The following is a 26,586-nucleotide window of genomic DNA, read 5'->3' as shown; positions in this document are numbered from 1 at the left end:
ATCTCAGAAGTATGGGTACCTGTAATGGACCAATGAGAGGGAGTAACTTTGCATGCTGTAGCCGCCGGAGAACCATCCATACACGCTGAACATGTCGGATTTAAGTGAGTTTTTGCGTAGTCGAGGGGTCCCAGATGAAGCAATTACATTACTGGAAGAACAAAAGGTGGGTAAAAGAGAATTATACGTTGGTTTGGTGCTTGGTGTTTGTAAAACTACGGAAATGCTACGGATATGAAATGAACACACGAGTTAGCTAGCAACTTTACCATGTTGTTTAAACTAATTGCATGTTTATGACGTCCAGTGTCCGCTAATGAGACACACTCGTTTTAGTATAAAGCTCCGTTCTTTAGTGTTTTTAATGTTTTAACGACCGTGTTTTGTAAAGTAGACGGCATCGGTGATAATGTGTGGGGGGGGATCAATATATGTAACCAGCTGTATAGGCAGCCAGTGAGCATAACAGCGTGAGCCTTAGCGCTTCTTATATTCAAAGCTCACTTCAGTTTGTCATTATATATTTGTTATGCTTCAGAAGTAAATGAGTGTTAACATGTTAGCATGATGAGGGCCAGTGCCAATTTGTTCCTTGTGATAAGGGCGAGATTTCTGCGGCGGGTCTCTACGCCAACTCGTCCCCAGCGAACGCGGTTTTTGATGTTATGATGCTTCATCCATACACTGTATAAACAATGGCCAGAGCGGTCTCCGCACTGCGATCGAGTTGCAAAGTCAACAAACACCTCAAACTATTTCTTGTTTGTAACGTTAAACACTTTAGAAACGAGTATGCCACACATCTGGGATTATAACAAGTTAATTCATCCACAAATTAAAATGGGCTGTGGACAAATAGAAGTTAAATTAAGCAAATAAATGAGTATAACAAAGAGTGTACGAAGTTACTGGCAGACATTCATTGTATGATTTCAAGTTTATATAAATATATGTATAGATATTTGCTCCTTATAATAAATTAACCTGTCAATTTGCTTTTGAACCATTGTATTTAAAATGATTGAGATATCTGGTGACTCTTGTCAAACTTGTTAAAAAGTTTTCGTTGGATTGACACAGAGCCTACTTTGAAAAGGGTTGATTTATTATGAGGCTTAACCTTATTATTTACGGAATGTGCACTTTGGAGATCATTGTCTTTTTTTCTTTGTTGTTCTGTGCAGATTGACAGCGACGTCATCATGCTCATGGATGATGCAAAGCTGGCAAATTACATCCCCTCCTATGGAGACCGAATCGCCCTCTTCAATTACTGCAAAAGTAAAAAGCCCATCTCAAAGCGAAAACATGGGCTTTTAGAAAAACTTCGTGAGAGCATGAAAGTCAGAAAGGAAGGCACCAAGGAAAACATATCACATGCTGACACAAGAACAACACAAAGAAAGAAGCTAAAAACAACACGAAATGTAGAGATAGGATGGATTCACAGTGACGGTCACATTGCCAAACAGGTGAGGGCAAAGCAGGGAGGTGGCACCAGAAAAATTCAATTGGCAGTTGATGCTGGATTAAATGACATCCTTCAAGAAGGAAAGAAACTTTTTTTCCCAGATGGAATATCTCCTAAAGGACCAGAATCAGATTTTGAGTTTGAGGTGTGGGACTTCAAACAGAACCACCTTACTGATGACACACGCCTGTCCATTGGCACTATGTATGAGACTGCAAGGCTCACAATGTTGCGCTTTTACATTGCAACAAAGCCAAAAGATCTTGAAGATGATGCCAGCGAGACATCTGAAGTCATTCTTGTATCTGCACACAGTGGCAATGAAATCAATACAGCAGAACTACAAGTGGGAGAGGTCATGCTTGTTTCTGAAGAAGTCCAGTCTTCTTTAAATGTGCCTGTGGACTCTGAAATTACTTTTGGTTCTAATTACAGCACTGCAGATGACACAGAGGACACATTGATCTATGAGGGATTTCTTATGCCCACCAGTCCAGCTCGTCCAGAGGATGTGATTATTATCACCATATATCATGCTAACACTTTTAATGACATGATTACAGCTTTCTCGGATGAAGAGATTTTAAACAAAGCACTGCATGTGAGGCGCATACTTCCAGACAACAAAGAAGAAGCAGGCAATGGATCTGGGGTCTTAAGAGATGTCCTCAGCTGCTTTTGGCAAGAATTCTATGATCGATGTACACTTGGTACAACAGTGAAAGTGCCCTTCATTCGCCACGACTTCCCTGCTGAAAAATGGAAGGCAGTTGGCAGAATCCTTGTGAAAGGTTACCAAGATTGTCAATATTTGCCAAACAAACTTGCACTCCCCTTCCTTGAACAGGTGCTTTTCAACAATGTGTATAGTGATCTTAAAGCACATTTTCTGCAGTTTGTGAGCAGCCAAGAACGTGAGGTTTTGATGCAGGCAATGAGTAATTTCTCTGGAGTTGACTCTGATGATCTTGTGGAGGTTCTAGACAGCTATGGCTGTAGAAGAATAATCACAGCGGAGACTCTTCCTACAATAGTTGATGAAATATCGCACAAAGAACTTGTCCAAAAACCCATGTTTGTCATTGACTGCTGGAGGGAGGTCACCCATCATCAGCTCTCTCTCAGTCAAGAAGCACTGACAAAGTTGTTCTCTGACCTGCAACCTACCACAAAAAAGGTATGCAATCTGCTGAAATCTGGCACTGATTTGACTACAAAACAGAAGGAAGTAATAAATCATCTGAAAAGATTCATCAGAGAGCTAGATGAAATTAAACTTCAGAAATTCCTGCGGTTCTGCACTGGATCTGATCTCATAGTTACAGACAGCATCTATGTGGAATTTGAAAAAATGACAGAGTTCACAAGAAGACCAGTTGGGCACACATGTGGGAAGATTTTGCATATAGCTGACACCTATGAGAACTTCCCAGATTTTCGCTCAGAATTTAATGCAGTTCTTGAAAGCAATGTGTGGGTAATGGACATTGTTTAGATTGACAAAACCTATCCCACAACAAGCCACTGTTAAGACTTTTCACATTTGAAGTTTGAACTAATGCAGGATTTCAAGGATAAAAATGCAAGGAAGTGTGAGGAATAGACCCTTAAAGTCAGACATGTTACTCCAGCTGTGCAGAAGGAAGCCCATCTTTTGCTACAAAAACTATATTATCCCTAGTTTCATGTGTTTTGGTGGTGCATTAACATACCACAACAAACTGTCATACTGACCATTACCAAAGCCAGTTTCATCTCCAACAGACCAAGTTATCTAACTGTACAACCCAAACCTTGTTGCTGGACAAAAACATGTTTTGTTTGTTTAATTGAGGTTAAGGTTTCCATTCCAACAGCAGCAACAACTGTGTCATGCTTCAACACTGCACTCTAAAAACAAACGGTGCTATATAGCACCAAAAGTGGTTATTTGCTCGTAATCATAGAAGAACCATTTTTTGTGCCATATAGCACCAGTGAAGCACCTGTGAAGAAACATATAGGGGCAATAAAGCAGCACATATGGTTCTTCATAGCACTATATGGTTCTACACAGGTGCCTCACCAGTGCTATACGGCACTAAAAATGGTTATTCTATGATTACGAGCAAATAACCATTTTTAGTGCTATATAGCACCGTTTGTTTTTAGAGTGTGCTTTATGCAGTCAGCTATATCAGCTATAGGATTTTTGTAAGTTGCAAAATAATGACCCATGTGAATGTTGTGTGTAAACAACCATTCAATTTCAGCCAGAAGTGTTCCGAAGCCACAACTGACTATTGGCTGAAATGTCATGTTGGACCAGCAAGCGCATTGTTCTAGTCAGACTAGTTCATCTATTCAATTTTTTTTTAAGTCTGCACTAATTACCATACATAATCTAAAAGTAAGGCTGGCAGTAACACTATTGTTAATTTCCCAGTCTATACAATTTTCCCATGGCTTTTGCATTAGCCATGTTTGTGTTTGCTGGATTTAATTGAATTCAGGTCTTTAAGGTTTAAATACTTGATTATTGTTAAAATACCACTTCCTAGTTAGTGAAAGCAGGTCTGAAGTGTATGTTTTTTTTTTACTGTTTGATATTGCACATGCACTATACAATGCAGTCTGGTAATTGTGCGTTCTTACATTACTTTGTGAATCAACACATTTGATATTAGCAATGCTAAATGGCTGTAGTTGTTTAGGAATACATGTTACAAACTCTCAGGATCTCATTTTAATTAAATACGAGAAGGTATTTCTTTGTTTGTAAGCAAGTCTGGCATATAGCTTTGCAGGTTGTCATAAGCATTAACACTTGCCTTAATTCTACACTACGTGTATGATTTTGATTTTATGATAGGCTATAACGTTTGAGGTAACAGGCCATGGTTGAATAGCCAATGTTGACCTGAGGTGTTAATGATCTTTTACATTAGGTTACTGTTGTAGAAGATGCATCGATAGAGGCTATACGAGATGTTAAGGCATTTTATTTTTTTAAAGCATCCATATAAAATTGCATGCTTCATATACTGCATTTATTATGTAGAATTTGTCATGTGGTGTTCATGCACTTTTAGCTTGTGACCATCTCTTTAGTTAAGATTTCTTTTAAGCCTCTTTACTGTAAACATGTTAAATGTTACTTTTAATAGTCAAATGTTAGTTTAAAAAGTCATGTTATATGCACTTTACAGACCAGGCTATGTGGTTATGAGGTTTAACCATCTTATTATTATAAAATGTTTAATATGTAGTTTTAATGTTAATAAAATGTTACTTTCACATTTGTATTCAGGTATTTAATTGAATGTTGATGAAGCTCTCTTTCCATATGGGTAAAAGTGATGGGGTAAATGAGGTTTAAAATACGGTTCAAGAATATTACAAACTGTTTATTAGTCATTAACATTTGACACAAGTGTGAAAAAAATCATTCAACTGGGATTAAAAACAAGTCACCCAGTGCAAGGTGTCAACTAGTCACAATTAAGCAAAGCTAGCAATTTACTTGGAAAGAGCTGATCTTACACAAAACCTAAAACAGTTATGCTGAATGTTTTAATAGATGCACAATGATCAGATAAATACATAAAAATTGTGTTGCTGGGGGTCAAACATTTCTTAGGAACACATGGAATAGCAAGGCCAGTTTTTGATACATATTTGGAAAATAAAAACAACTTATTATAAGTTGGTTATTTAAGTTATTATAGGTGGGTTATTTTAAACCATCTTAAGTTCTTTAACTGCTTACAAGCTCTGGAACCCAGTTTATTCATCATATGTCCTCACTGCATATAATGTACCCAACACTTTCATTTGTCCCTATTTTTTGCAGAAACAAAATTAAACTGACTAATTACTTTGTTAAATAAAACTGTAACTACAATTTAGCTATTTTTATTAAGGGTCTTGTAGTTTTCTAATTTCATCTCTTAAAGGGATAGTTCACCCAGAAATGAAAATTCAGTCATCAATTTCTCACTCACATGTTGTTACAAACCCGCATACATTTCTTTGTTCTGATGAACACAAAGGAAGATATTTTGAGATGTGTTGTAACCAAACCGTTTGTGGACCCCATTCACTTCCATAGTAGGAAAAAATAATACTATGGAAGTAAATGGGGTCCACGAATGGTTTGGCTACAAACATTTCTCAAAATATCTTCCTATGTGTTCATCAGAACAAAGAAATGTATGCGGGTTTGTAACAACACGAGTGTGAGTAAATGATGACAGAATTTTCATTTTTGGGTGAACTATCCCTTTAAAAGTTGGCACTTTGTTTGCATCCAACATCCCATTCACCTTAAACACATCAAATTATTTTCTGTATTTCCTCTCTTAACATGATGTACAGATCAGCTGCATCAAGTGGATCTGCTGGAACATCCCATCCTTTCTCCTCCATTAGGAGACAACACAGTTCAAAAACAGTTTCGTCACATGGAAACTGGCCTTTAGGAGTACACTCTTCCATACACAAAGTGACTTCCTCCATGACAATTGGTTTCAGTCTATCCTCAGCACTGTGTAACTCTGGAAATGAGTACATCACAAATGGTCGACCCGATGCCGCATCATCACTTGATCGTGCTCTGATTTTGTGTGAATTCCATGTGTTGACAACTTCATCAAGTTCATCCTGCAGAGAAACAAACACAGTAAATACAGACTACAAACATGTGATATAGTTGGTCTTAATCTATGCAACTGCTCCCTAAACTGAAACCTAGGTTTTCTGCATTTCATCAGCTAAGTCAACGGTGAATAGATGCAGCATGCCACACTAATCACTGTAAAACTGAACAGCAAGAGAATGTCATTTTCTCAACAAACAGCATGAGCATATAGAACAATGCTGCACTGATACTGTAATACTTTACTAAGACTTTATGTCAGTGCATACAGTAACTGCATCCTAACAGGAGGCTCTGAATGAAAGTCTCGAATGTTCACTGTACATGAACAGAAAACTAGAGATGGATCATGTAAAAGCGCCAAACAATAAGTGTATCTTAACAGGGGGATAGTGAGTTTTACATCAGATATGAATACAAATTTCTTTGCATTTTTATGGCATTTTATTTCTCCTTATTCAATTTCAATTCAACTTTATTTATAGTATTAAATCATAACAAGAGTCAGATAGAGTAGGTCTAGACCACACTCTATAATTTACAAAGACCCCAAAATTCCAGTAAGTCCCCCAAGAGTAATCATTCAGTGTGACAGTGAAGAAAAAACCCCTTTTAGCGAGAAACCTGGGACAGACCCAGGCTCTTGGTAGGCGGTGTCTGACTGTGCCGGTTGGGGGTGTGGCAATAATAGTCACATAAATATAATGGTTCAGTGACTAGAAATAGTAGCTGTAGTAGTAGTTTATGGTATAGCAGGGAACTGCAGCGTGTCACAGGACATAGCAGGACTTATATTATGTGCCATTCAGCTGTGTTAACAACATGTTTCAGCTGTCAAGTTCTTCTGCTAATGTAATTGAGCTGTCAGCTCCAGTTTGACATTTCAGCCTCCACCTTTTTAAAAAAAGTCAATGGAATCTAATAAAAAAAATTCATGCTTCAATAATTGCAGCATAAAATCTTGAGATAAATATGGCCAAAAATGACTGCCATATGCAAAGACTAAAATGTCCTTTAACACTGTGACTCTGTGAGTCGACATTAAGACAAAATTTGCTGTGAAAAATTTACTGTGGGCTACATTACTACAGTATCACTGTTTAAAGCAAACTTATCTGTATGAAGCTGTAAATGATCAATGATCAATCATCTGTCATATTGTGAATAGTAGCACTAATTGAACATTCATAGTTATCATGTTACAGTATTTCATTAAATGCAAAATAAGCAAGATGTTTTAATGTAAAATAACCTTAAAATGTTTGAACCGAGACACTGCAAATCACTGGTAGCTGCATGGCTAAGCTTGATGACCGAATATATTTTTTAGATTTCAAGGGAGCCTTCTTTAGACTTCTTATCTAAACAATACAGTTACATCTCTCGTGTGTGGCATGATGTCCGGAGGGTTGTGACATTATTTTGGGGCCTACATGGCCCAAAAATACTCTCGCTTAGCCCCTTAAGCAAGAGTTTGAAAAGTGAAGCTGAGCAAAACCTGCAAACAGTGTTGTAACCAATGTAACTGTTATTATTACTATACTCCATTTATTACTGACTCATTTTATAAGGTGAAGAAAGATTATTACCTGAACAAGATTAAGGAAACAGAATTGGATGAGACTTTTGTCCAAAAAGTCTCCTGTGAAGTGGCCATCATCCTGAAAAGTTTGAAATAAGTTCATCCAGAACTGTGCACTTTGTTTGCGGAGGGTACCCCACCATCCCTCAATGCGCTGGTTTGCTGTGCTTCTTCCATAAAGGAAACTTCTCTCCCCTGCAAAACTGTCTGGGTGGTTGCGCCGCAAAAATATCTGCATTTCTTCAACACAAACATTTTCTGTTCCCCTGTCTGCACGAATCCTCTCTGGACATCCCCCTATGCTTGAAACTGTTTTGATGAAGTAACTTGCAACTACTTTAGGATCACTGTTCGTAGTATAGGCCTCCATCCATAACACATAGCGACTATAGCCATCTATACAGCCATTGATGGCAATGCCATAGGGCTTTAACTTATCATAGCCATCCATATGCCAAAGCGCATTTGGCCCTCTGCAGCTGTATTGACGTCTTCTCAAGCGTCTGGCTCGTCTTAATTCCACACCTTGTGGATCAACCAATTTGATGATGCGTCTGATGGTATCTTGTGATACAACAAATCCCCGTTGAACAGCACGAAGATGTAGCCAACGGTAACCCTGCATCTGTCCATTAGTCATGATCTCATGTTGAACAAAAGCCAGCACTTCATCCAAGTCAGACTGGTTCTTCCTTCTGAACAGACCAAGTCTTCTACAAATTCTCTTTAAAGTCCGGACACTTATTACTATTTGATTGTTGTGTGCTAAAATTGCAAGTATTTCTTTGTTACTGAAAGAAAGTCTGAAGTAGAGTTTGATATATTCATCCAAATCTGACATAGCAGGCATTGTTGTGAGTAGCAAAACTGATCAAATCCTATTGAGGGGAGGCTTTAACAGTAATTGAAGAGGGTGATTCGGTCTCCATAGGAGGGGATGTTATTTGCCAGCTTTGCATCATCCATGAGCATGATGACGTCGCTGTCAATCTGCACAGAACAACAAAGAAAAAAAGACAATGATCTCCAAAGTGCACATTCCGTAAATAATAAGGTTAAGCCTCATAATAAATCAACCCTTTTCAAAGTAGGCTCTGTGTCAATCCAACGAAAACTTTTTAACAAGTTTGACAAGAGTCACCAGATATCTCAATCATTTTAAATACAATGGTTCAAAAGCAAATTGACAGGTTAATTTATTATAAGGAGCAAATATCTATGCATATATTTATATAAACTTGAAATCATACAATGAATGTCTGCCAGTAACTTCGTACACTCTTTGTTATACTCATTTATTTGCTTAATTTAACTTCTATTTGTCCACAGCCCATTTTAATTTGTGGATGAATTAACTTGTTATAATCCCAGATGTGTGGCATACTCGTTTCTAAAGTGTTTAACGTTACAAACAAGAAATAGTTTGAGGTGTTTGTTGACTTTGCAACTCGATCGCAGTGCGGAGACCGCTTTGGCCATTGTTTATACAGTGTATGGATGAAGCATCATAACATCAAAAACCGCGTTCGCTGGGGACGAGTTGGCGTAGAGACCCGCCGCAGAAATCTCGCCCTTATCACAAGGAACAAATTGGCACTGGCCCTCATCATGCTAACATGTTAACACTCATTTACTTCTGAAGCATAACAAATATATAATGACAAACTGAAGTGAGCTTTGAATATAAGAAGCGCTAAGGCTCACGCTGTTATGCTCACTGGCTGCCTATACAGCTGGTTACGTATATTGATCCCCCCCACACATTATCACCGATGCCGTCTACTTTACAAAACACGGTCGTTAAAACATTAAAAACACTAAAGAACGGAGCTTTATACTAAAATGAGTGTGTCTCATTAGCGGACACTGGACGTCATAAACATGCAATTAGTTTAAACAACATGGTAAAGTTGCTAGCTAACTCGTGTGTTCATTTCATATCCGTAGCATTTCCGTAGTTTTACAAACACCAAGCACCAAACCAACGTATAATTCTCTTTTACCCACCTTTTGTTCTTCCAGTAATGTAATTGCTTCATCTGGGACCCCTCGACTACGCAAAAACTCACTTAAATCCGACATGTTCAGCGTGTATGGATGGTTCTCCGGCGGCTACAGCATGCAAAGTTACTCCCTCTCATTGGTCCATTACAGGTACCCATACTTCTGAGATAAAAGTCAGAATTCTGAGTTTAAAGTCAGAATTCTGAGTTTAAAGTCAGAATTCTGAGATTAAAGTCAGAATTCTGAGTTTAAAGTCAGAATTCTGAGTTTAAAGTCAGAATTCTGAGTTTAAAGTCAGAATTCTGAGATTAAAGTCAGAATTCTGAGATTAAAGTCAGAATTCTGAGTTTAAAGTCAGAATTCTGAGATTAAAGTCAGAATTCTGAGATTAAAGTCAGAATTCTGAGTTTAAAGTCAGAATTCTGAGATTAAAGTCAGAATTCTGAGATAAAAGTCAGAATTCTGAGATAAAAGTCAGAATTCTGAGATAAAATTCAGAATTCTGAGATAAAAGTCAGAATTCTGAGATTAAAGTCAGAATTCTGAGATTAAAGTCAGAATTCTGAGATTAAAGTCAGAATTCTGAGATAAAAGTCAGAATTCTGAGTTTAAAGTCAGAATTCTGAGTTTAAAGTCAGAATTCTGAGTTTAAAGTCAGAATTCTGAGTTTAAAGTCAGAATTCTGAGTTTAAAGTCAGAATTCTGAGTTTAAAGCCAGAATTCTGAGATTAAAGTCAGAATTCTGAGATTAAAGTCAGAATTCTGAGTTTAAAGTCAGAATTCTGAGAATAAAGTCAGAATTCAAATATTTTTTCACCAGTGGCCCTAATCCTCTTCCGTAACATTGAAATACACTTCTTGAAATACATATTTATCTCAAACTGACAGCCTGCAAAATTGCCAGAAAAACATTTTAAATGACAGGTCAACTAACACTTTTATTTATAACACTTTTTATTTATTAATTTATGGTAGTGGTTAAATGGATTACATTGCGTTTTTTAAATCAAAGATCAAATAATTTTCGGATCAGCAAAACTGGGCGTGGTAAAATAAAATAAGAACAAATTAAGAAATTATGAGAATATAAAAATAGAAGTTACAAATAAAGTACGATCTAACAGTAGTATTTAGGTATGAATAGAAGAACCAAATGAATAATAACACTGTCTTCTTCATTAAATATAATTTATCTTTTTAAAGATACAGAAGTGATTCTCATATGTTGCTGTTGTTGAATTAATATAAATTACACAAACATAAGCAGATGCTACTATCAGACCAACACAAAGATCTGATTTCTTTCTGAACTGTTTGCACTAACTTTAAGACATAACTGAATGTTTTTATGAGAATAGGTGCCAAGACTGTGGTATTTCGAGACCATTTTGTGTTTGCATGCTTTAGGAAACGCGTGTCTCTGTGTCCGCTCAACAGTGTGCGTCATTGTCTGTGCTCACTTTAACATCTTGCGCTTAAATTGTTTAAAATTGCTTGCATGTTAACATTTGCAAGGTTTAAAAACACACATGCAAAAGAAAAGCTTTCTATAAATAGTTATTTATTTCTGAATGCAAGATTTCTTTTGCATTCCCATTTTGTCTCTTTTGACTCGTAGGACCAGCTCGTCAATCTGAATGGGTAGCATCGCCACTGTTATGAAATAATAGTTTGAGAAGAATAAAAAAATTCTAATCCTGAAGATTTCTACAGATTTGTCAATGAGGACAAAATAATCCACAACTCGTCTGTCAATTCCTCCAGAAAACAGCATGAGGCGCACTTGAGAGTTTATGTTTGACAGAAATCATTTGAATTAGTTTGTTGGGAAATTGGAACAAATAATGGACAGTATCGCTTTGTGGCACTCAACATGAGAATTAAAAATTTTATCATGTAGTATTTTAATTTTAATAAAACCAGTGGAGCCCCAATAAAGCACAAAAATATAAATTGGGGGTCCCCTGGTTTTTATTAAAAATAAAATACTCCATTAATTTAAAATTCTCATGTTGAGTTGCCACAAAGCGATACCTCAAGGCTTATAGGAGATCCGGGACCCCCCAGACCCCTCAATTCGAACACTGCATTCCCCTAACGTTAGTTTTTGGTTATTTTGTGGAACCAAATAATAGTTCTTCTGGGAACGTTCTTTTTGTGTTGATTTTTGCATCCATAAATATTGTTTCCATAACGTTTCATGGTATAAATAAATTAAAATTAACTTATACATTACGTCCTCTTGTGGGTTTTTTGGGGGGGTTGGAACCATAAAATGACGTTCCCATAACATTGCAGGGTGGTTATTTTTAAATAACCTAACAATATCTTACACAAAACGTTCTCTAAAAGTTATTTTTGGAACCATAAAATAACGTCCTCATCACCTTGCATGTGGTTATTTTTAAATAACCTAAAAATAACTCAAACAGAATGTTCGCTAATGGTTATTTTTGTGGATATTCTGGAACCATAAAATAACTTACCCATAATGTTGCTGGATGGTTGTTTTTATATAACCTAAAAATAACTACAGAATGTTCTCTAATGATTATTTTTATTTATTTATTAATTTTTGAGGAAATTATTCCTTAAGTGTGCACGTGTAATATGCGCTTGCTCCCATGCGCTCACCTCTTCACGAGTACCGTTTTCTCTTGTTCTCAGCAAAAACGTTCAACAAACATCAGCAGGATGTCTATTTTCAACACATAAAAGAGATAGATACAGCTCTCTTAAGCTGAGGATCAGCTATGGAAGGCAAAAAGAGCAAATATGTCCAATCAGCTAAACGCCGGGAAAAGTGTGCTTCTCCAGTACAGAGGACCTCGTTTCTGGGCGTAGTATGGATTTCAACGACTGCAGGCACAGTTGTCTTCTGCTCGTATAGAATTTATCCTTTAACCATGGGGTTCCTTGAGGGGCAACCCATTTTTCATGATCAAGGTCACACGCAGATGCTTTGTGCCTTAGTATTATGGAAGAAACCATAGTTCCTTTTGGCCAGTGTTGGCCTTTTCTACATGTTCAGGGTTACGCGTGCATGTCTTCGTGCCCTAAGAATATGGAATAATGTCGGGTTTCTGGCTAAAGGCCCGGAGTTAGGTGTGGTCTGTCGTTGCATGACATTAATGACAGATGCATCTCTATTAAGCTGAGGATCGGCTATGGAAAGCCAAAAGGACAAAAATGTGCAATCAGCCAGACGCCAGGAAAAGTGTGCCTCTCCAGTTCAGAGGACCTCTTTTCTGGGCATGGTATGGATTTCAACGACTACAGGCACAGTTGTTTCCTGCTCGTATAGAATCCATCCTTAAACCATGGGGTTCCCTGAGGGTCAACCCGTTTCTCATGATCAAGGTCAAATGCAGATGCTTTGTGCCTTAGTATTATGAAAGAAACCATGGTTCCTTTCTCAAAAAGGCAAGTGTTGGCTTTTTCACTGTTCAGGGTTATGCGCATATGTCTTTGTGCCCTAAGAATATGAAAAAACTTTGGGTATTTATTTACAGGCCCAAATCTAGGTGCAGTATGTCGGCGTGTAATATTAATGACAGACGCATCTCTTTCTTGCTGGGATCAGTTATGGGAAGCCTAAAGGGCAAAAATGTCCCATTAACTAAATGCCAGGAAAGTGTGCTTCTCCAGCACAAAGGACCTCTTTTCTGGGCGTGGTATGGATTTCAACAACTGCAGGCACGGTTGTCTCCTGCTCATATAGAATCCATCCTTTAACCATGGGGTTCCCTGAGGGGCAACCCGTTTCTCATGATCAAGGTCACACACATATGCTTTGTGCCTTAGTATTATGGAAGAAACCATGGTTCCTTTCCCAAGAAGGCCAATATTGGGGGCTCAGGGTCATCACATCAGGATAACAATGGATGCATCCCTCTAAGCCGGGAAGTGGCTTTGAGGGATGCTCGTAGCCCTGTGTCGGCCAACCCGAGTGTGGTTTTCGAACCTGGTCTCCCTTATAGATGGCTCCCAATTTCAGGGGCTGATCTGGAGGGATCTGTAGTCTCAGGCAAGGGGCACTGTGTTTCACCCCTGCCTTGAGCGAATGAGTTTGCCGAGGTTGTGCAGACTATTTTACATTCCAGAGCTCCCCCCACCATGAAATTATACGCATTTAAATTAAGACTTTTTATTAAATGGTGTCAAGAGCACTTATATGACACAGTTAACTGCCCCTTGGTACAGTTCTGGAGTTTTTATAGGAGCAGTTCGCAGCAGGGCTGGCTCCTTTGACCATTAAGGCTTATGTGGCAGTTATATCTAGCCTGGCTCCATCCTCCTACGTGCTTCTGCTTAATTTTCATTATGCTTCAGTACTACGCCTGGGACTGCTAAGTAGAGTTTCATTTTCTCCTGCAAAAATCTGCAGGTCCAATCAGCGAACAGAGGGGGGTGGCTAAGAACAATGACTTTGAGGTTGTGTGTCAGTTTGAGTTGTAGTTCAGTAATGGCAGCAGAGAAAGACGTGAGAAAATCTATTCGGTCCATTGTTGCAAAACTGCCGAATATACAGAAGTTAAAGCCGGAGCAAGAACCAGGTTTGCTAAGTTTTGTTAGTCTGATTATTCATATTTGTTGTTTCTGGCCGGTTTCGGCGCATAATATACGTCACGACCACACGTTAGCGATCGCCTATGGCAAATCCTGAGTGACTCTGGGCAGATCCAATAGTTTTAAACTTCAGAGGATTCTCCTTAACGGAAGTAACCCTTTGCAATGGAGCGTGGCCAGGCTCTCTGTACAAATGAAATGAATGTACGAGAGTCTGGTTGGACCAGGCTAAGTTATATCTGCCTTTCATACCTTAGTGGTCGGTCCCTTATTAAGTAAAACCATCTATTCATGCGTTTCCTGTGTGGCACTCGGAGGCTGAGGCTTGCGGGTCATTTTAGGATCCCTGCGTGGGATCTGTCTGTGGTCCTGGAGGACTTATCAGGGGCACCATTTGAGCCACTGAGGGTGGGAGTTTATTGGCTCTCTCGGTTTCACTCACCTGCCTCGAGTTCGCTCCAGGCATGGTAAAGCATTTCTACCCTAGGTCGGGTTACGGGTTATTTAGCCAGAGGCCGCTTAATTTGCTATTCCCAGTGCATGCACTGGACATGTATGTGCATAGTACTGCCCGGTTCAGGTGAACAGAGCAGTTATTTACATGCTTCGGTTTGGCCCGGAATGGGTTTCCAGCCACCAAGCAGACTTTGAGTAGATGGATAGCTGAAGCTATCCCATGTGCTTATGAAGCCTCTTGACGGCCCTTTCCTTTAAGCTTCAGAGCGCATTCAACTTGAGGTATGGCAGCATATAGGGCCCTGTGTGTGTATAATTACAAGGTGATTAGGTTGATTATTTGAATGTATTCCTCCTGAGCTTTGTTAATACAACAAAATTTTAGTTTAAACTTACAAATAAGTCAGATAGAGTTATTGGAATGCATATTTTGCATACTGTCCGAGGAAAGGACTCTGAGCCCGGTATCACAGTGGGGAACTTTGCAGGTGCCCCGCAAAAATTGTGGAATGTGAAGTGGGAGCTAAACGGGGCTCCTGCAGAACCGTAGAAATCGTCACTTCTGTTGCAGTGGAGACATTTTGGAGAGGAAAAAGTATCACTGCGGCAGTTTAAAAACAGGGCTCCTGCGATACCAAAGGAAACAACACAGCTGTGGCAGTGGAGATTGTGAAAAGCAGAGCTCCTAAGGGGGCAGAGGAAATAATACAGCTGTGGCGGTTAAGAAACAGGACTCTAGCGGCAGCATATATTGTGAAAAGCAGGGCTTTTGTGAGGCAGAGGAAACAACACTGCTATGGCAGTGAAGATTGTGAAAGGTAGGGCTCCTGCGGGAGCAAAGTAAACAGTACCCCTGCTACTGTGAAGAAACAGGGCTCCTGTGGGAGTAGAGAAGCATCACTGCTTTGGCAGTGGACAGAGTCTTATAGTTGTATGGGATCAGCTGATAAAGGTTCGTTGAGCTTCTCTGATGTGGGTGGGATTTGATCGAATGTAGGTATTGAAAGCCTTTGATGACCAGCGTCCAAGTGCTTGGATCCTTATTTGGAAAATGACTTTTTTAAGCAGCTGTGGTTGCCATACCTATGCGGAAGGAATGGCTGGAGAAGGGGTCTGCTGGGATGCCAGATGGGAGTAAGACAGATTTAAGGTGTTTAGTAACCAGAACTTGTAACCGTGCGGTTGGAGTTGTCTGTGAAGAGTGGGTCTGATATGGATCTAGCCTTGGAGTTTCTGGAATGTAGGTAGGCTAGGAGAGTCTGGTATGGTTGAATTGGTGATGGGAAATTGAATATGTAAATGAAATGGCCTTTGGTCCGTCTTGCTTTGTTTCATGAAATAAAAAAATGGTGTTGTTGTCCAGAAGGGATAGATCTGAAACTGTGGAGTGGTTATTTGGATTTGAAGTGATGGAGAGTTCTGAGGATCTGAGGAACCAGATAAAAGCCAGCATGAACATTGCGTAAAGTGTGTGGGTGGTGTAAGTGGTAACCTTGATGGGGGGGTGGAGATGCATTTGGTGAGTGTTTTTAGGGTTATTGGCTCTCTTGCATCGGTATGGGTGGGGTGGCTTCTTTGGATACGAGCATGGATGTCTGGGTGTTGGCTATTACTGGGATGTGTGAGCCGAAAATAAGTTTGTGGAAAAATTGAATTCCACTTAGGTATCTTTTGATAGAGCTGGCTTGGAGGTTATTGTGGTGAGATATGAATAAGGGGGTGAGTATAGAAAAGTCAGAGAAAATTAGGTTGTAGGAAGAGTGGAAGTGGAAGCACTTCCAAGAGGTTCGGTAGGATTGTAGGGTCCTGGGGGACATGGCTTGGAGAATGATATCTAGGAAAGCATTGAGGAGGGGTTTATGGGAGTATTATTTCTGAATAGTGAGTTACTGGAGTTGTTGTTGCAACGGACAATGTGTAGGGAGATTTAATGTTGGGTAGGGTGGAAGCTGAAGCAGGGACCATTTGCAGAGGAAGCCTCACGTCAATGCCTGGGGCTTGAGAAGTGAAAAGGAGGGGGGATTGGGATTGCTAGCGGAGGCAGCCTCACGCTCGAGACCAGCTTCAGGCCACGGACAGGGAATAGGGTTAGAAAAAACTGAACGAAAAGCTTGTGGAAGCAGGGACATTGCCGCTGGCTGAAGCATGCTTGAGCTGGATGGGAGACCTGTATCGCTGAAAAGTGTTGTGGCGTGTGGTGTACAGCAAATTTGGCAGCGGAATCTGGAGCATGGCCTAGACTAGCTAAAGGCCTGCTGGTGTGGCCTGAAAAAAACGCTCCTGTGAGAGAGGAAGGATGTCCTTTTGGTGAGTGTATTTATGGAGCTTTATGATCCTTCCTTGTTTAGTTTGTGGCTTTGCGGCAGGGGGTGGATTTTGAAGAGAGATGTAAAGTTTGTAGAGCTCCGCTTTATTCATTTTCTTAGAGAAGATGTCGGCGTTGGTTCATGCTTGTCTTAAGCTAAGCACTGTCCATTTCTCTATTGCAGGGATTGCCAGATGTGCTGAAGCGTAGGACGATGCTGGGGAGATGGCGGATGTCTTGATGGTAGAGGTGAAGGTGATCTGCGTAAGATTAGCTTAGCTAATAATATGTGTCAGTATAAATCCAAGCAATTTCGTGTGGAATTACTTAATGTCTTTCTTGTAAGTAAATTAAAAGCCTATTAGGAAAAAAAATTTTTTTTTAGGTATGGTTATGTTCTACAAGTGTTTGACTGATTTAACACTCACGAATTCAGTTAAGCGGATTTTGTTCATTAAAATAATAAATATGGGCATAGACCATTATTAACATATACAACACATTTGTCTTTAGCACAAATATATTTACCATGCTTTAAAACGCAAAGCAGCACAATGTCACTTAAACAATTGAAGTTACATGGTATAAATTGGATATACATTATTATACTTTATTTAAATCAGGTGGACGAGTTGGTGATATACATTATCACAGGCTTGTGACTGACCTGAAAGTGAAGCATGGGTTTTATTTTGGACAGTTTTTTCCCATTTGAATACAGAATGCTATCTTCCTGTGCATAGCTGTCCATCAATTTTCACATGTGTTACAGTGCAAACAAATGGTGTACGGCATGAAAGTATTGTGAGAGAAGACTGCTCCGGATGCTTTCTAATCACTCTTGCGGTACTCGCAGATGTTTTTCGTGGGTCGTTCTGCACAGTGCCATTGAACACACATTTGATCATCTGCAGTCAGGTGGCAGACCGCCCCATTTCATCCAGCTTTAAACAAACACACTCCGCTGCTACCTCAGATAAGCAAAATATAACCATTGTTTCCATAATGCTGGGTTCATTGGAAAGCTAAACAAGCTTTTCCCTCACAAACAAAAACACTTCTCTAGTGACGTTGATTTCCTGACGGCTCTTAGTTGGTGTGTGTGTGCGCTATTTTGGGTGAAGTGCCCATATAAGCACTTATAACAGTGCAAACTTAAAACTGAAATCAGTGTTAGCTAAATGAAACAAATGGCAGGTAGGCCTAAGTCAAACACTGATGAGGCATGCCCATCTCCTCACTTCTCCAGAATATCCTCTGTGAGTATGTAGGTCTAGGTGGTCTGGATCTAGCCTACTACTTAACATCCCACTTGTCAATAGTGCAGGGGATTATAAAATTATGTTCCCTTCTGGCTGTACCACCAAGTTTTTGGGTTGTGGGTAGTTTCTTGAGCACATCACCTCTGGCCAACTTAACCCAGGCCCTTTGTCACAAATCATCCCAGACCTACAAGTTTAAAAAATTAGCATGATCCGGCAGTCAAGAGCTAACATTATGCTAACTGTATTGAGTCATTGTGTAGCCTACTTAAACACTAAAACATGCAAAATATTTTCAAACCTGTCTATAATCGTTCAGACACTACAATCCAAAAACCTTAATCATAGAAATTTTACTTTGAAAGGAAAAAAAATTGAGCTAAAATGTGCTTACCTCTCATGCCATGTGTCTCTCTATTTTTTGAGGATGAGTAAAATTGATGGCTTTTTCAAAATAACGTGGTCACATGACCAATTTCTTCTATAGTATTCAAGAAACAATGGGTGGAACTACATCCACCCTGGCAAAAATTACCCCACTCTTCCCTACGTCAGCTGAAACTGTGTAGAAAGGTGGGTGATGCAACAGGAACACCGGAGCACAAGTCCACAACAGAATGGCTTCAGAAAAACAAAATCTGCCTTTTGGAGTGGCCAAGTCAGAGCCCAGACATCAACCCAATAGAGATGCTATTGACTTGAATAGGGCCATACACATGAGACGTCCAAAGAATATGACAGAGCTAAAGCAGTTTTGCCAGGACGAATGGGATAAAATTTCTCCTCAACGATGTGCAGGTCTGATCCACAGCTACAAGAAGCACCTGGCTTAGGTTATTGCTGCCAGGGGGTCAACCAGTTATTATTTATAAGGGTTCTGTCAGGACTGTGAGAGTCTTGTTTTATATTTATGTTTTATCATGATGGCAGGGTTCTGACAGTCTCTTGTTTTATGTGGAGGCTCATGGCCTTGTATATTGGGTCATGTGCCTCTGGTGTCTCGTCTCTAGTCCCCGCCCCCTTGTTCTCCCTGTTAATTATTCATTATCAGTTCATCCCTCTCACCTGTGTTGCCCTCGTTATCTTGTTTAGTTTCCCCTATTTAATCTCCTCTTGTCTTGCACTGTAAAAAACATATTGTGAAATTCACAGTAATTAACTGGCAGCAATTGACAAGTAACTTACTTTAGAAAAAGCACAGTAAGTTACTTGTCAATTGCTGCCAGTTAACTACTGTGTTTTTTTTCTATAGTAAGTTACTTGTCAATTGCTGCCAGTTAAATACTGTGATTTTGCCGTACTGTAAGTTACTTGTCAATTGCTGCCAGTTAACTACTGTGATTTTTCCGTACAGTAAGTTACTTGTCAATTGCTGCCAGTTAACTACTGTGAATTTTCCGTACAGTAAGTTACTTGTCAATTGCTGCCAGTTAACTACTGTGATTTTTCAGTACAGTAAGTTACTTGTCAATTGCTGCCAGTTAACTACTGTGATTTTTCCGTACAGTAAGTTACTTGTCAATGGCTGCCAGTTAAATACTGTGATTTCTTTTCCACAGTAAGTTACTTGTCAATGGCTGCCAGTTAACTACTGTGATTTCTTTTCTACAGTAAATTACTATTGTCAATGGCTGCCAGGTAACTACTGTGATTTTTTTCCACAGTAATTTACTGGCAGTCATTGACAAGTAACTAAGCAGAGATTATATGTTTTTAATATATAGTTCATTGTGGTTTTCCCTACAGCATTTGATTGGTTAGTTATTTTCTGTAAACATTCATCAATGTTAAAATAAAGTTGTAACGGCCAGCCTTAAAGGTTGAGTTACAATTATTTAAAAACTCAAGACTGTCAAAAGGTGGAAATACAAAAAACAAATCTAAAACAATATAAAAGTCCAAGCGTGTTAAAAGTCCAAATGTGCAAAGTTTCCACTGTGTATATAAAATCCAAGAAAGTGATATCCAAAGTCCATAACTGGACAGGTAAGCCCAAATACACAAACTCCACAACCCAGCAACCGCTTGTTTTAGCTATAGCGTCAGCTAACCATGTGCTCCTGCTCCTTCCTTTTATACAAAGTTCCATGTCATGTGACCCCTCACATGACAGGCAGACGAAGCAAAATAAAAGACATACACACATAAAATAGCAAAAGGATAAAATGGCTAAGAAAACACGTAAGTAGTTGTATGGGGCCACCATTCGTCAAACTTTTTATGACCCCCTCCCCCACCCGCTGACAGGTCGTGTTTTATGACCCCTTGACAGATGGCGTTTTATGACCCCTTGACAGATGGCGTTTTATGACCCCATGACAGATGGTGTTTTGACAGGTTGTGTTTTATGACCCTTAACAGATGGTTTTATGACAGTTTGTGTTTTATGACTCCTTAACAGATGGTGTTTTGACAGTTTGTGTTTTATGACTTCTTTGACAGATCGTGTTTGGCAGGGGGCGGGACCATCAATCAAAATATGTACAAGTTGTCAACTTTAGACAGAAAGTATTTAATGGTTTTATTGCCGGTCATTTAGAGTGATTGTTTTTCCTGAGTGTGTTTTATGTCAAGCGTATGGTGTCATGTTTAATGACGGCTCGTGTTTCGACATTTTGCAGTTTATTGACATTTGATGTCAGATCTCAAACATCCTCACTCCTTTCGCACAAGACATGCATTCTTTCACAGGGGTGCGTGTTGTAAAGCGATTAAAGATTTCTAAAACTCAATGTTGGTAAAACAATCCCCCATTACGGTGTCAAAAAAGTAAAATGTTTATTTTAGATTTAGACAAATCATGAACAATGCTACGATTAAAACATTTGTTTGTAACATCACAAGTTATTTAATGAAATATTCCGTATACGTGTATAGTTTAAGCAATGATCTGAGCCATAACCTTCGGAGCCGGCAATACTACAATCTTTAGACGAAAGTCTAAACTAAATACAATTTTAAACGATTCATGAGTTCCGTGAATCTTTTCATAACCTGCACTATAGTTTCACGCGTATTAAAGATCCGGCGGTGTCTGACAAAGCGCCGGGTGAGCGTTCATATCTGCCATTTTAAAATAATGTTAATAAATGTAATGCTGTCCACTATGGCAAAATAGGATTTTATTTTAGATTTACGGGAAACTTTAACCAAGTCTCTGATTAAGACATGTGTATACACAGATGGTGACAGAGAAACTTATATATGACGTTAATAAACTTTTAAATGTTTTTAAGAAGTATTCACCCCATTTTGGGGTTTTATTTTTAATTAAAGGCTTCTTAAAACATGTGTGAATATGTGTATATTATACAAAGAGTCTTATATTGTCTGCTCTGACAAAAATAAAGTATTTTTTAGATTTAGGGGAATTGACTGCGTGTGTCTTATAAATACAACTTGATAATACGTTTGTTTTGTAAAGAGACTTCTTTAAAGTCACGCAAGAATAAAATATTTTAGTTGTAACTGGTTAAACTTAAATCTGTTATTATCTATTTAACTATAAGCTGTATTTTTCTGATAAGACACAAAGTTTTTGATGATGAACTTATGACCGTGTGTGATAGATATTTCACAGCAGGGTCGGTTTGTAATCTAGGTAGAGTCTTTTAAAACTCTAATGGTAAAATGTAATATGGACACTCTGTCAAAAATAAAGCATTTGTTTGTAACAAATTATTTAATGAAATATTCAGCAGTGGTATAGCGATGAACAGTGCCAAAACCACCGGGGACACCAATAACACATTCTTTAGACTAAAGGTTATTTATTTTAAACTAAATAAAAGTTTAATCTTTTCAGACATAGTATTCTGATCACACCATTAGATCGCGCTCCGGCGTTTACAATATAGAACATACGCGGATGAGTGTTCATATCCACCGTTAAGAAACTTTTAAACGATTAAAAACACTTTCATATCATTTTCTGAGGTTGTTTTAAATTAATGACATCTTAAACTGTGAATATGTGTTTATTACACAATAAATTGTAATTCTGTCCGCTCCGGTATAATAGGGGTTTTATTTTAGATTTGGGACTTTCTTTAACCAAGTCTCTGATTAAAACATGTGAATGCGTGTACCAACGTTGCCAGAAAACGTACGCTGATGCGCTCATATATCTGTCGTTAAGAGCCTTTTAAACGTTTTAAGACATTTCACACCCTATTCTGAGTTTAATTCATTAATGTCATCTAATATCCAAGTGTGTACGTCTATTTACGATAAATGTAACACGGTAAACATTGTCAAAATAAAAGGGTTCTTGAACATATTATTCCAGTGGGTGTTTCTTGTTTTGCGAGTGTTCGACATATTTATTGATGTGGAAAAAGTTTGTTGTTTGGACGAACAGTTTCAGTCTCTCTCTCTCTCTCTCTCTCTCTCTCTCTCTCTCTATCACCAGTCCGCTATCAACCAGCAGACAACCCCCCAGATGTCTGGACAGAGGGAGTGTTGGTAAAATAAAAGAAACTCAGCCCCCATTGACAAAAAGTAATAGGTTTATTTAGATTTCAGGCTTCATTACTCAGATACAGATTAAAGCATGTTATTTCTTATTCGTAATTTAAAGAAACTTAGAAGTTTTAAGACATTTCATCACACATCCTATGATGACATAAACCCTTGTGTTAGCCCTTAGAGGACAACAAAACGGGTGCAAATATTATTTATCAACGTTTGATGTTGTTATAAACCAGGTTGTCACATACGTGACAACAATCATTGCTTTAAAGACAAAACATTTAACAAATTTGACATTTTGTTAAACATGGTTGTGTGCGTCCACAAACACAACATCAGTTAGGACATGGTTCTACATAATATTAAAATCACGGGCTTACGTTAAATAGGTAAACCTTAATTTTTACTAAATAAAATAAAAATAAACTATTTTAACATATTATCTGATATTAGGTTAGGTTTAAGATGAATTAGTGTCTATAGCTTTACGAATTACATCGTAAAACCCCCAGCGGATATGGTGTGTGCGTGTGCGCGTGTGCAATGGCTGTTATCACGTGGTGCGGACCGAACGACCAACGCTGCGGGGGTTGTGAAGCGAAGAATGAGTTCAGATGAGAAGTTTTTCCTTCTGAACACAGAACCTTTACCAAAAACGTAACCCCGGATTAACACATCACAGAACAATTTGAACAACCGTGTCGGATTCGTACACACCAGAGGTCTGTTTTATGTTTTGCAGAAACTGTGGAAGCTTTTGATGCTGCCAAGGTGTCCGAATTCGCAAACAAACTATCAAACGCAACGCGGCGGAAACAGTGGACACGATCCTTTTGTTGCTGAGAAAGCGATTGAACTCAGAAACAAACAAGCAAGCAAAGTTGTCTACGAAACTACAGATTCTTGAAAAAGATGGCACAAAGATCATTCGAACGACTACGCAATGGCCAGATGGGGTATGTGTACGGGACCGACCTTTTTAAAGATATGCTTAAAAAGAACTACAAGCGCGAGATGTCCAATCTACTATGTACTGTGATATACAAAGAGGCCAATGTGTGCATGCCTCCAAACTATTGCGAATCTAACGCCGGTCGTGTAACCAGACTCAAGGAAAAAACAGATGGTGTGAAAATTATAGATGCCTCTTTCAATAACATGGTACAGACAGTTGTACAGGCCCAAGAGGAACCCCGTGTGATTATTAGAAAGGCCCTAGAGATATTTTATGAATGTGACGAGGCCGAGTTCTACATCATCAATATCATACTTATGTCGGCCTTTGTAATTGACGTATGCATTGATATCCTTGTAAAGAAACGAGAAATTAATGTGTGTGAAATCATAGAAAATGCCGTAGATTTCATGTTTGAAAAGGGTCTTGGATCATGCATGCACTTTCTATGGTATCTAGATAATATCATAACGGTTAATGATGACTAAAAAACCAAACCTATGAGCCAATGGTATATTTTACGCAAGTTTTACAGTTGTTTTTTAGTTTTCCAAAAGTTTCATTCTGTTTTATTTTTACTCAACATTATGATGGCAAGCCATGTCCGTCAACAAATGTATACTTTAACAAAAACTACGTTCTAGTAGTTTCAATGTATGGTAACTGTTGTTTTTTCATCATTGATTTTGTATACTGCTTATGTTTTTGTATGTTTTGCTGTACCGGTTTCATAAAAACAAAATATACAAGGATTTATGGTCTTAATGTCTGTGTTGTTACCATTAGAACATTTAGACATCTTGTTCAGACAACGTGTGACATTGCTCATTCTTCATATGTTTTTGCAACACCACACAGAGAAACGTGAAAGATTAATAGAAATTACATGTGACTACATCACATGTCTTTCAGAGGCGTAAAATAAAGTCACCAATGTTAGTATGGGATGCTAAAACAGCACAGGCACAAGCTGATCCTAATTTTGATACCTGCCGTCTGTCACATAGTCAAAGCTCATATACTTCATGTCTCTACGAATCCTGACAGAGTTTTAGTTTCATATACACAACACATCAAATGTAAACCACGGTAAACTAAATACATTTGACAGCAAAGATCTCTAATTTTCTGACAACCCCAAAAAAGATGATGGGGTCATCATCAAACATCGCTCACTTTTAAGGTACCGAAAGGTTTTTGATTATTTTAGTATAACTCAACACTGAAATTTTAGTTAAGCACACAGAAATGCACAGATTTTACGTTTTAAGTATACATGTGTACATCACATGGTGATTTCAGTCTCTACTAGATCGATGATCTAACAATATTAGCTACAAATGTTAGCTCTGATTTCACAAAACATCCATTTACATTCAAAACCTATGGATTCAACGCCTTAAAGTCATCATTTTATTTCGTTCACATCAACAGCACCAATATTTTTGAATGTGCAAACTGATTTAATTCGTTTTAAACATGTTTGTGCGGTTTCGGTCTAGATTTATAGAAAACTTCAGAACATGACACCGTTTTAACATTTACAAAATGAAACATTATACTTTTAAGTGTCCCCCATGAGTATATGTTGCTGCGACAAATACTTTTGATTGTTTGGAAATTATATGATTGCAGAGAAACAACGCAAAAGTTTTGAACTTTAACATAATTTTATATGGGTCCTGATTTTTAAAAACAGTAAGATGTAATGTTTCTTACACACAGATCTAAACACATCACAAGTCTGAATGTTTAATAACATAAAAACCTGTATGTAAAGGTTTGTTGACGTATTTTAGACACAAGCTGTTTATTTTAATCTTTAAACAAATGTGTATGACAAAAGTTGTACTGCCTGAACTGCCACTAAGGGTCGATGCCGAAATGTTAAATCTAAGTATTTGCAAAACAACCTGCACCAACATATAGATGTTTTCAATCTAATGGTAACGGTTTTAAATGTGATCAAACTATTTCAAACAGCACCAAGTTGTAGATGGTTGCGACTTAATTTACAAGGTTTTAACACACATTACTGCTTTGTCACGGGGTGTTTCATCGCATTGCTGATACATGCAACAGACTCTCAAGTTTTATGTTAAAAGGATTACTAAATAAAAACCTAAGCATTTTGTATTATGTTGGCACTGATGATTTTACAAGTTTACAGTTTCAAACATTTTTGCTATATTCGCCATGAAAGATTTAGTAAATAAATCTAAAACATACACAGGGTTGAGGCGGTCCCTTAATCTTCTAACACGATTTTCAAGAGATTACCAACATGTATGATGTACTAACTGTCAGGGGATCTGTGATATTATTTTCTGAAGTAATTAGCTATCTAAGGGGGCTACTGCACAATAACTTATGCGATAAAGAGTTTGTTACATAACCTATAGAAACGAAACAAGATAAATTACAAAGTCACTGGCATGAGGTTTACACTTAAACAAATCACGCAGATGTTTAAAGTGAAGTTGTTACGCCCAGAGAGGAATGTCCCTAACTCCAGGACTCCTATCTCCGCCTATCCATTACAGTCATTAAATCGGCGCCAGTATGATTCATTCAAACACAATCGCCTAACAAGTTTCAAGAAACTATGGACTCCTACTGCTACACCAACACATTCGCGCTACCCCACCCCAGAGCAATTATGAGAGAACCTACAGCTGGACCTGTGCACTCAATAAGTCCACCATAGTATCTGATGGCGGACCATCAACCTACAACAACAACACAACCCTTTGTACGGCTCAAGTAATGTCTGATGATGTTCCAATGGACCGGTGCCCCCAAGAAGGATCCGACAAAGCCTGATGAATCGATATACATTGCGTGTATCGATTCCACAGACTGTTTGGTTTCAAGAT

General features: G+C 38.5%; 2 protein-coding genes across 2 annotated transcripts; one reads left to right on the top strand and one right to left on the bottom strand.

The window, feature by feature from the left end:
• Nucleotides 1-40: 40 nt before the first annotated feature.
• LOC135769654 (uncharacterized) lies at nt 41-4,660 on the top strand. Its single transcript, XM_065279103.2, has 2 exons — nt 41-166; nt 1,185-4,660. Exons 1-2 carry the CDS (start codon nt 92-94, stop codon nt 2,964-2,966), a joined length of 1,857 nt encoding a protein of 618 aa, XP_065135175.2. The 5' UTR covers nt 41-91; the 3' UTR covers nt 2,967-4,660.
• A 993-nt stretch (nt 4,661-5,653) lies between these two features.
• Nucleotides 5,654-9,820, bottom strand: LOC135776108 (uncharacterized). The gene is made up of 3 exons (XM_065286717.2): nt 9,697-9,820; nt 7,697-8,679; nt 5,654-6,112 (listed from the first exon to the last, which is right to left on the bottom strand). The coding sequence occupies exons 2-3, from the start codon at nt 8,537-8,539 to the stop codon at nt 5,786-5,788; spliced, it is 1,170 nt and encodes a 389-aa protein (XP_065142789.1). The 5' UTR covers nt 8,540-8,679; nt 9,697-9,820; the 3' UTR covers nt 5,654-5,785.
• Between the last annotated feature and the right edge of the window lie 16,766 nt (nt 9,821-26,586).

The sequence above is a fragment of the Paramisgurnus dabryanus genome, chromosome 21, assembly GCF_030506205.2.
Source record: "Paramisgurnus dabryanus chromosome 21, PD_genome_1.1, whole genome shotgun sequence".
Lineage (NCBI taxonomy): Eukaryota > Metazoa > Chordata > Actinopteri > Cypriniformes > Cobitidae > Paramisgurnus > Paramisgurnus dabryanus.
Note: the sequence above shows the minus strand (reverse complement) of the source record. Positions and strands in the feature narration are given on the sequence as shown.

What these genes read in the sequence shown, in the direction of transcription:
- LOC135776108 (XM_065286717.2), bottom strand. Translation starts at nt 8,539, where the DNA reads ATGCCTGCTATGTCAGATTTGGATGAATATATCAAACTCTACTTCAGA. An exon ending in GTTTCCTTAATCTTGTTCAG is followed by an intron (nt 6,113 to 7,696) that starts GTAATAATCTTT and finishes GTTTCTCTGCAG; the next exon opens with GATGAACTTGATGAAGTTGT.
- LOC135769654 (XM_065279103.2), top strand. Translation starts at nt 92, where the DNA reads ATGTCGGATTTAAGTGAGTTTTTGCGTAGTCGAGGGGTCCCAGATGAA. An exon ending in CATTACTGGAAGAACAAAAG is followed by an intron (nt 167 to 1,184) that starts GTGGGTAAAAGA and finishes TGTTCTGTGCAG; the next exon opens with ATTGACAGCGACGTCATCAT.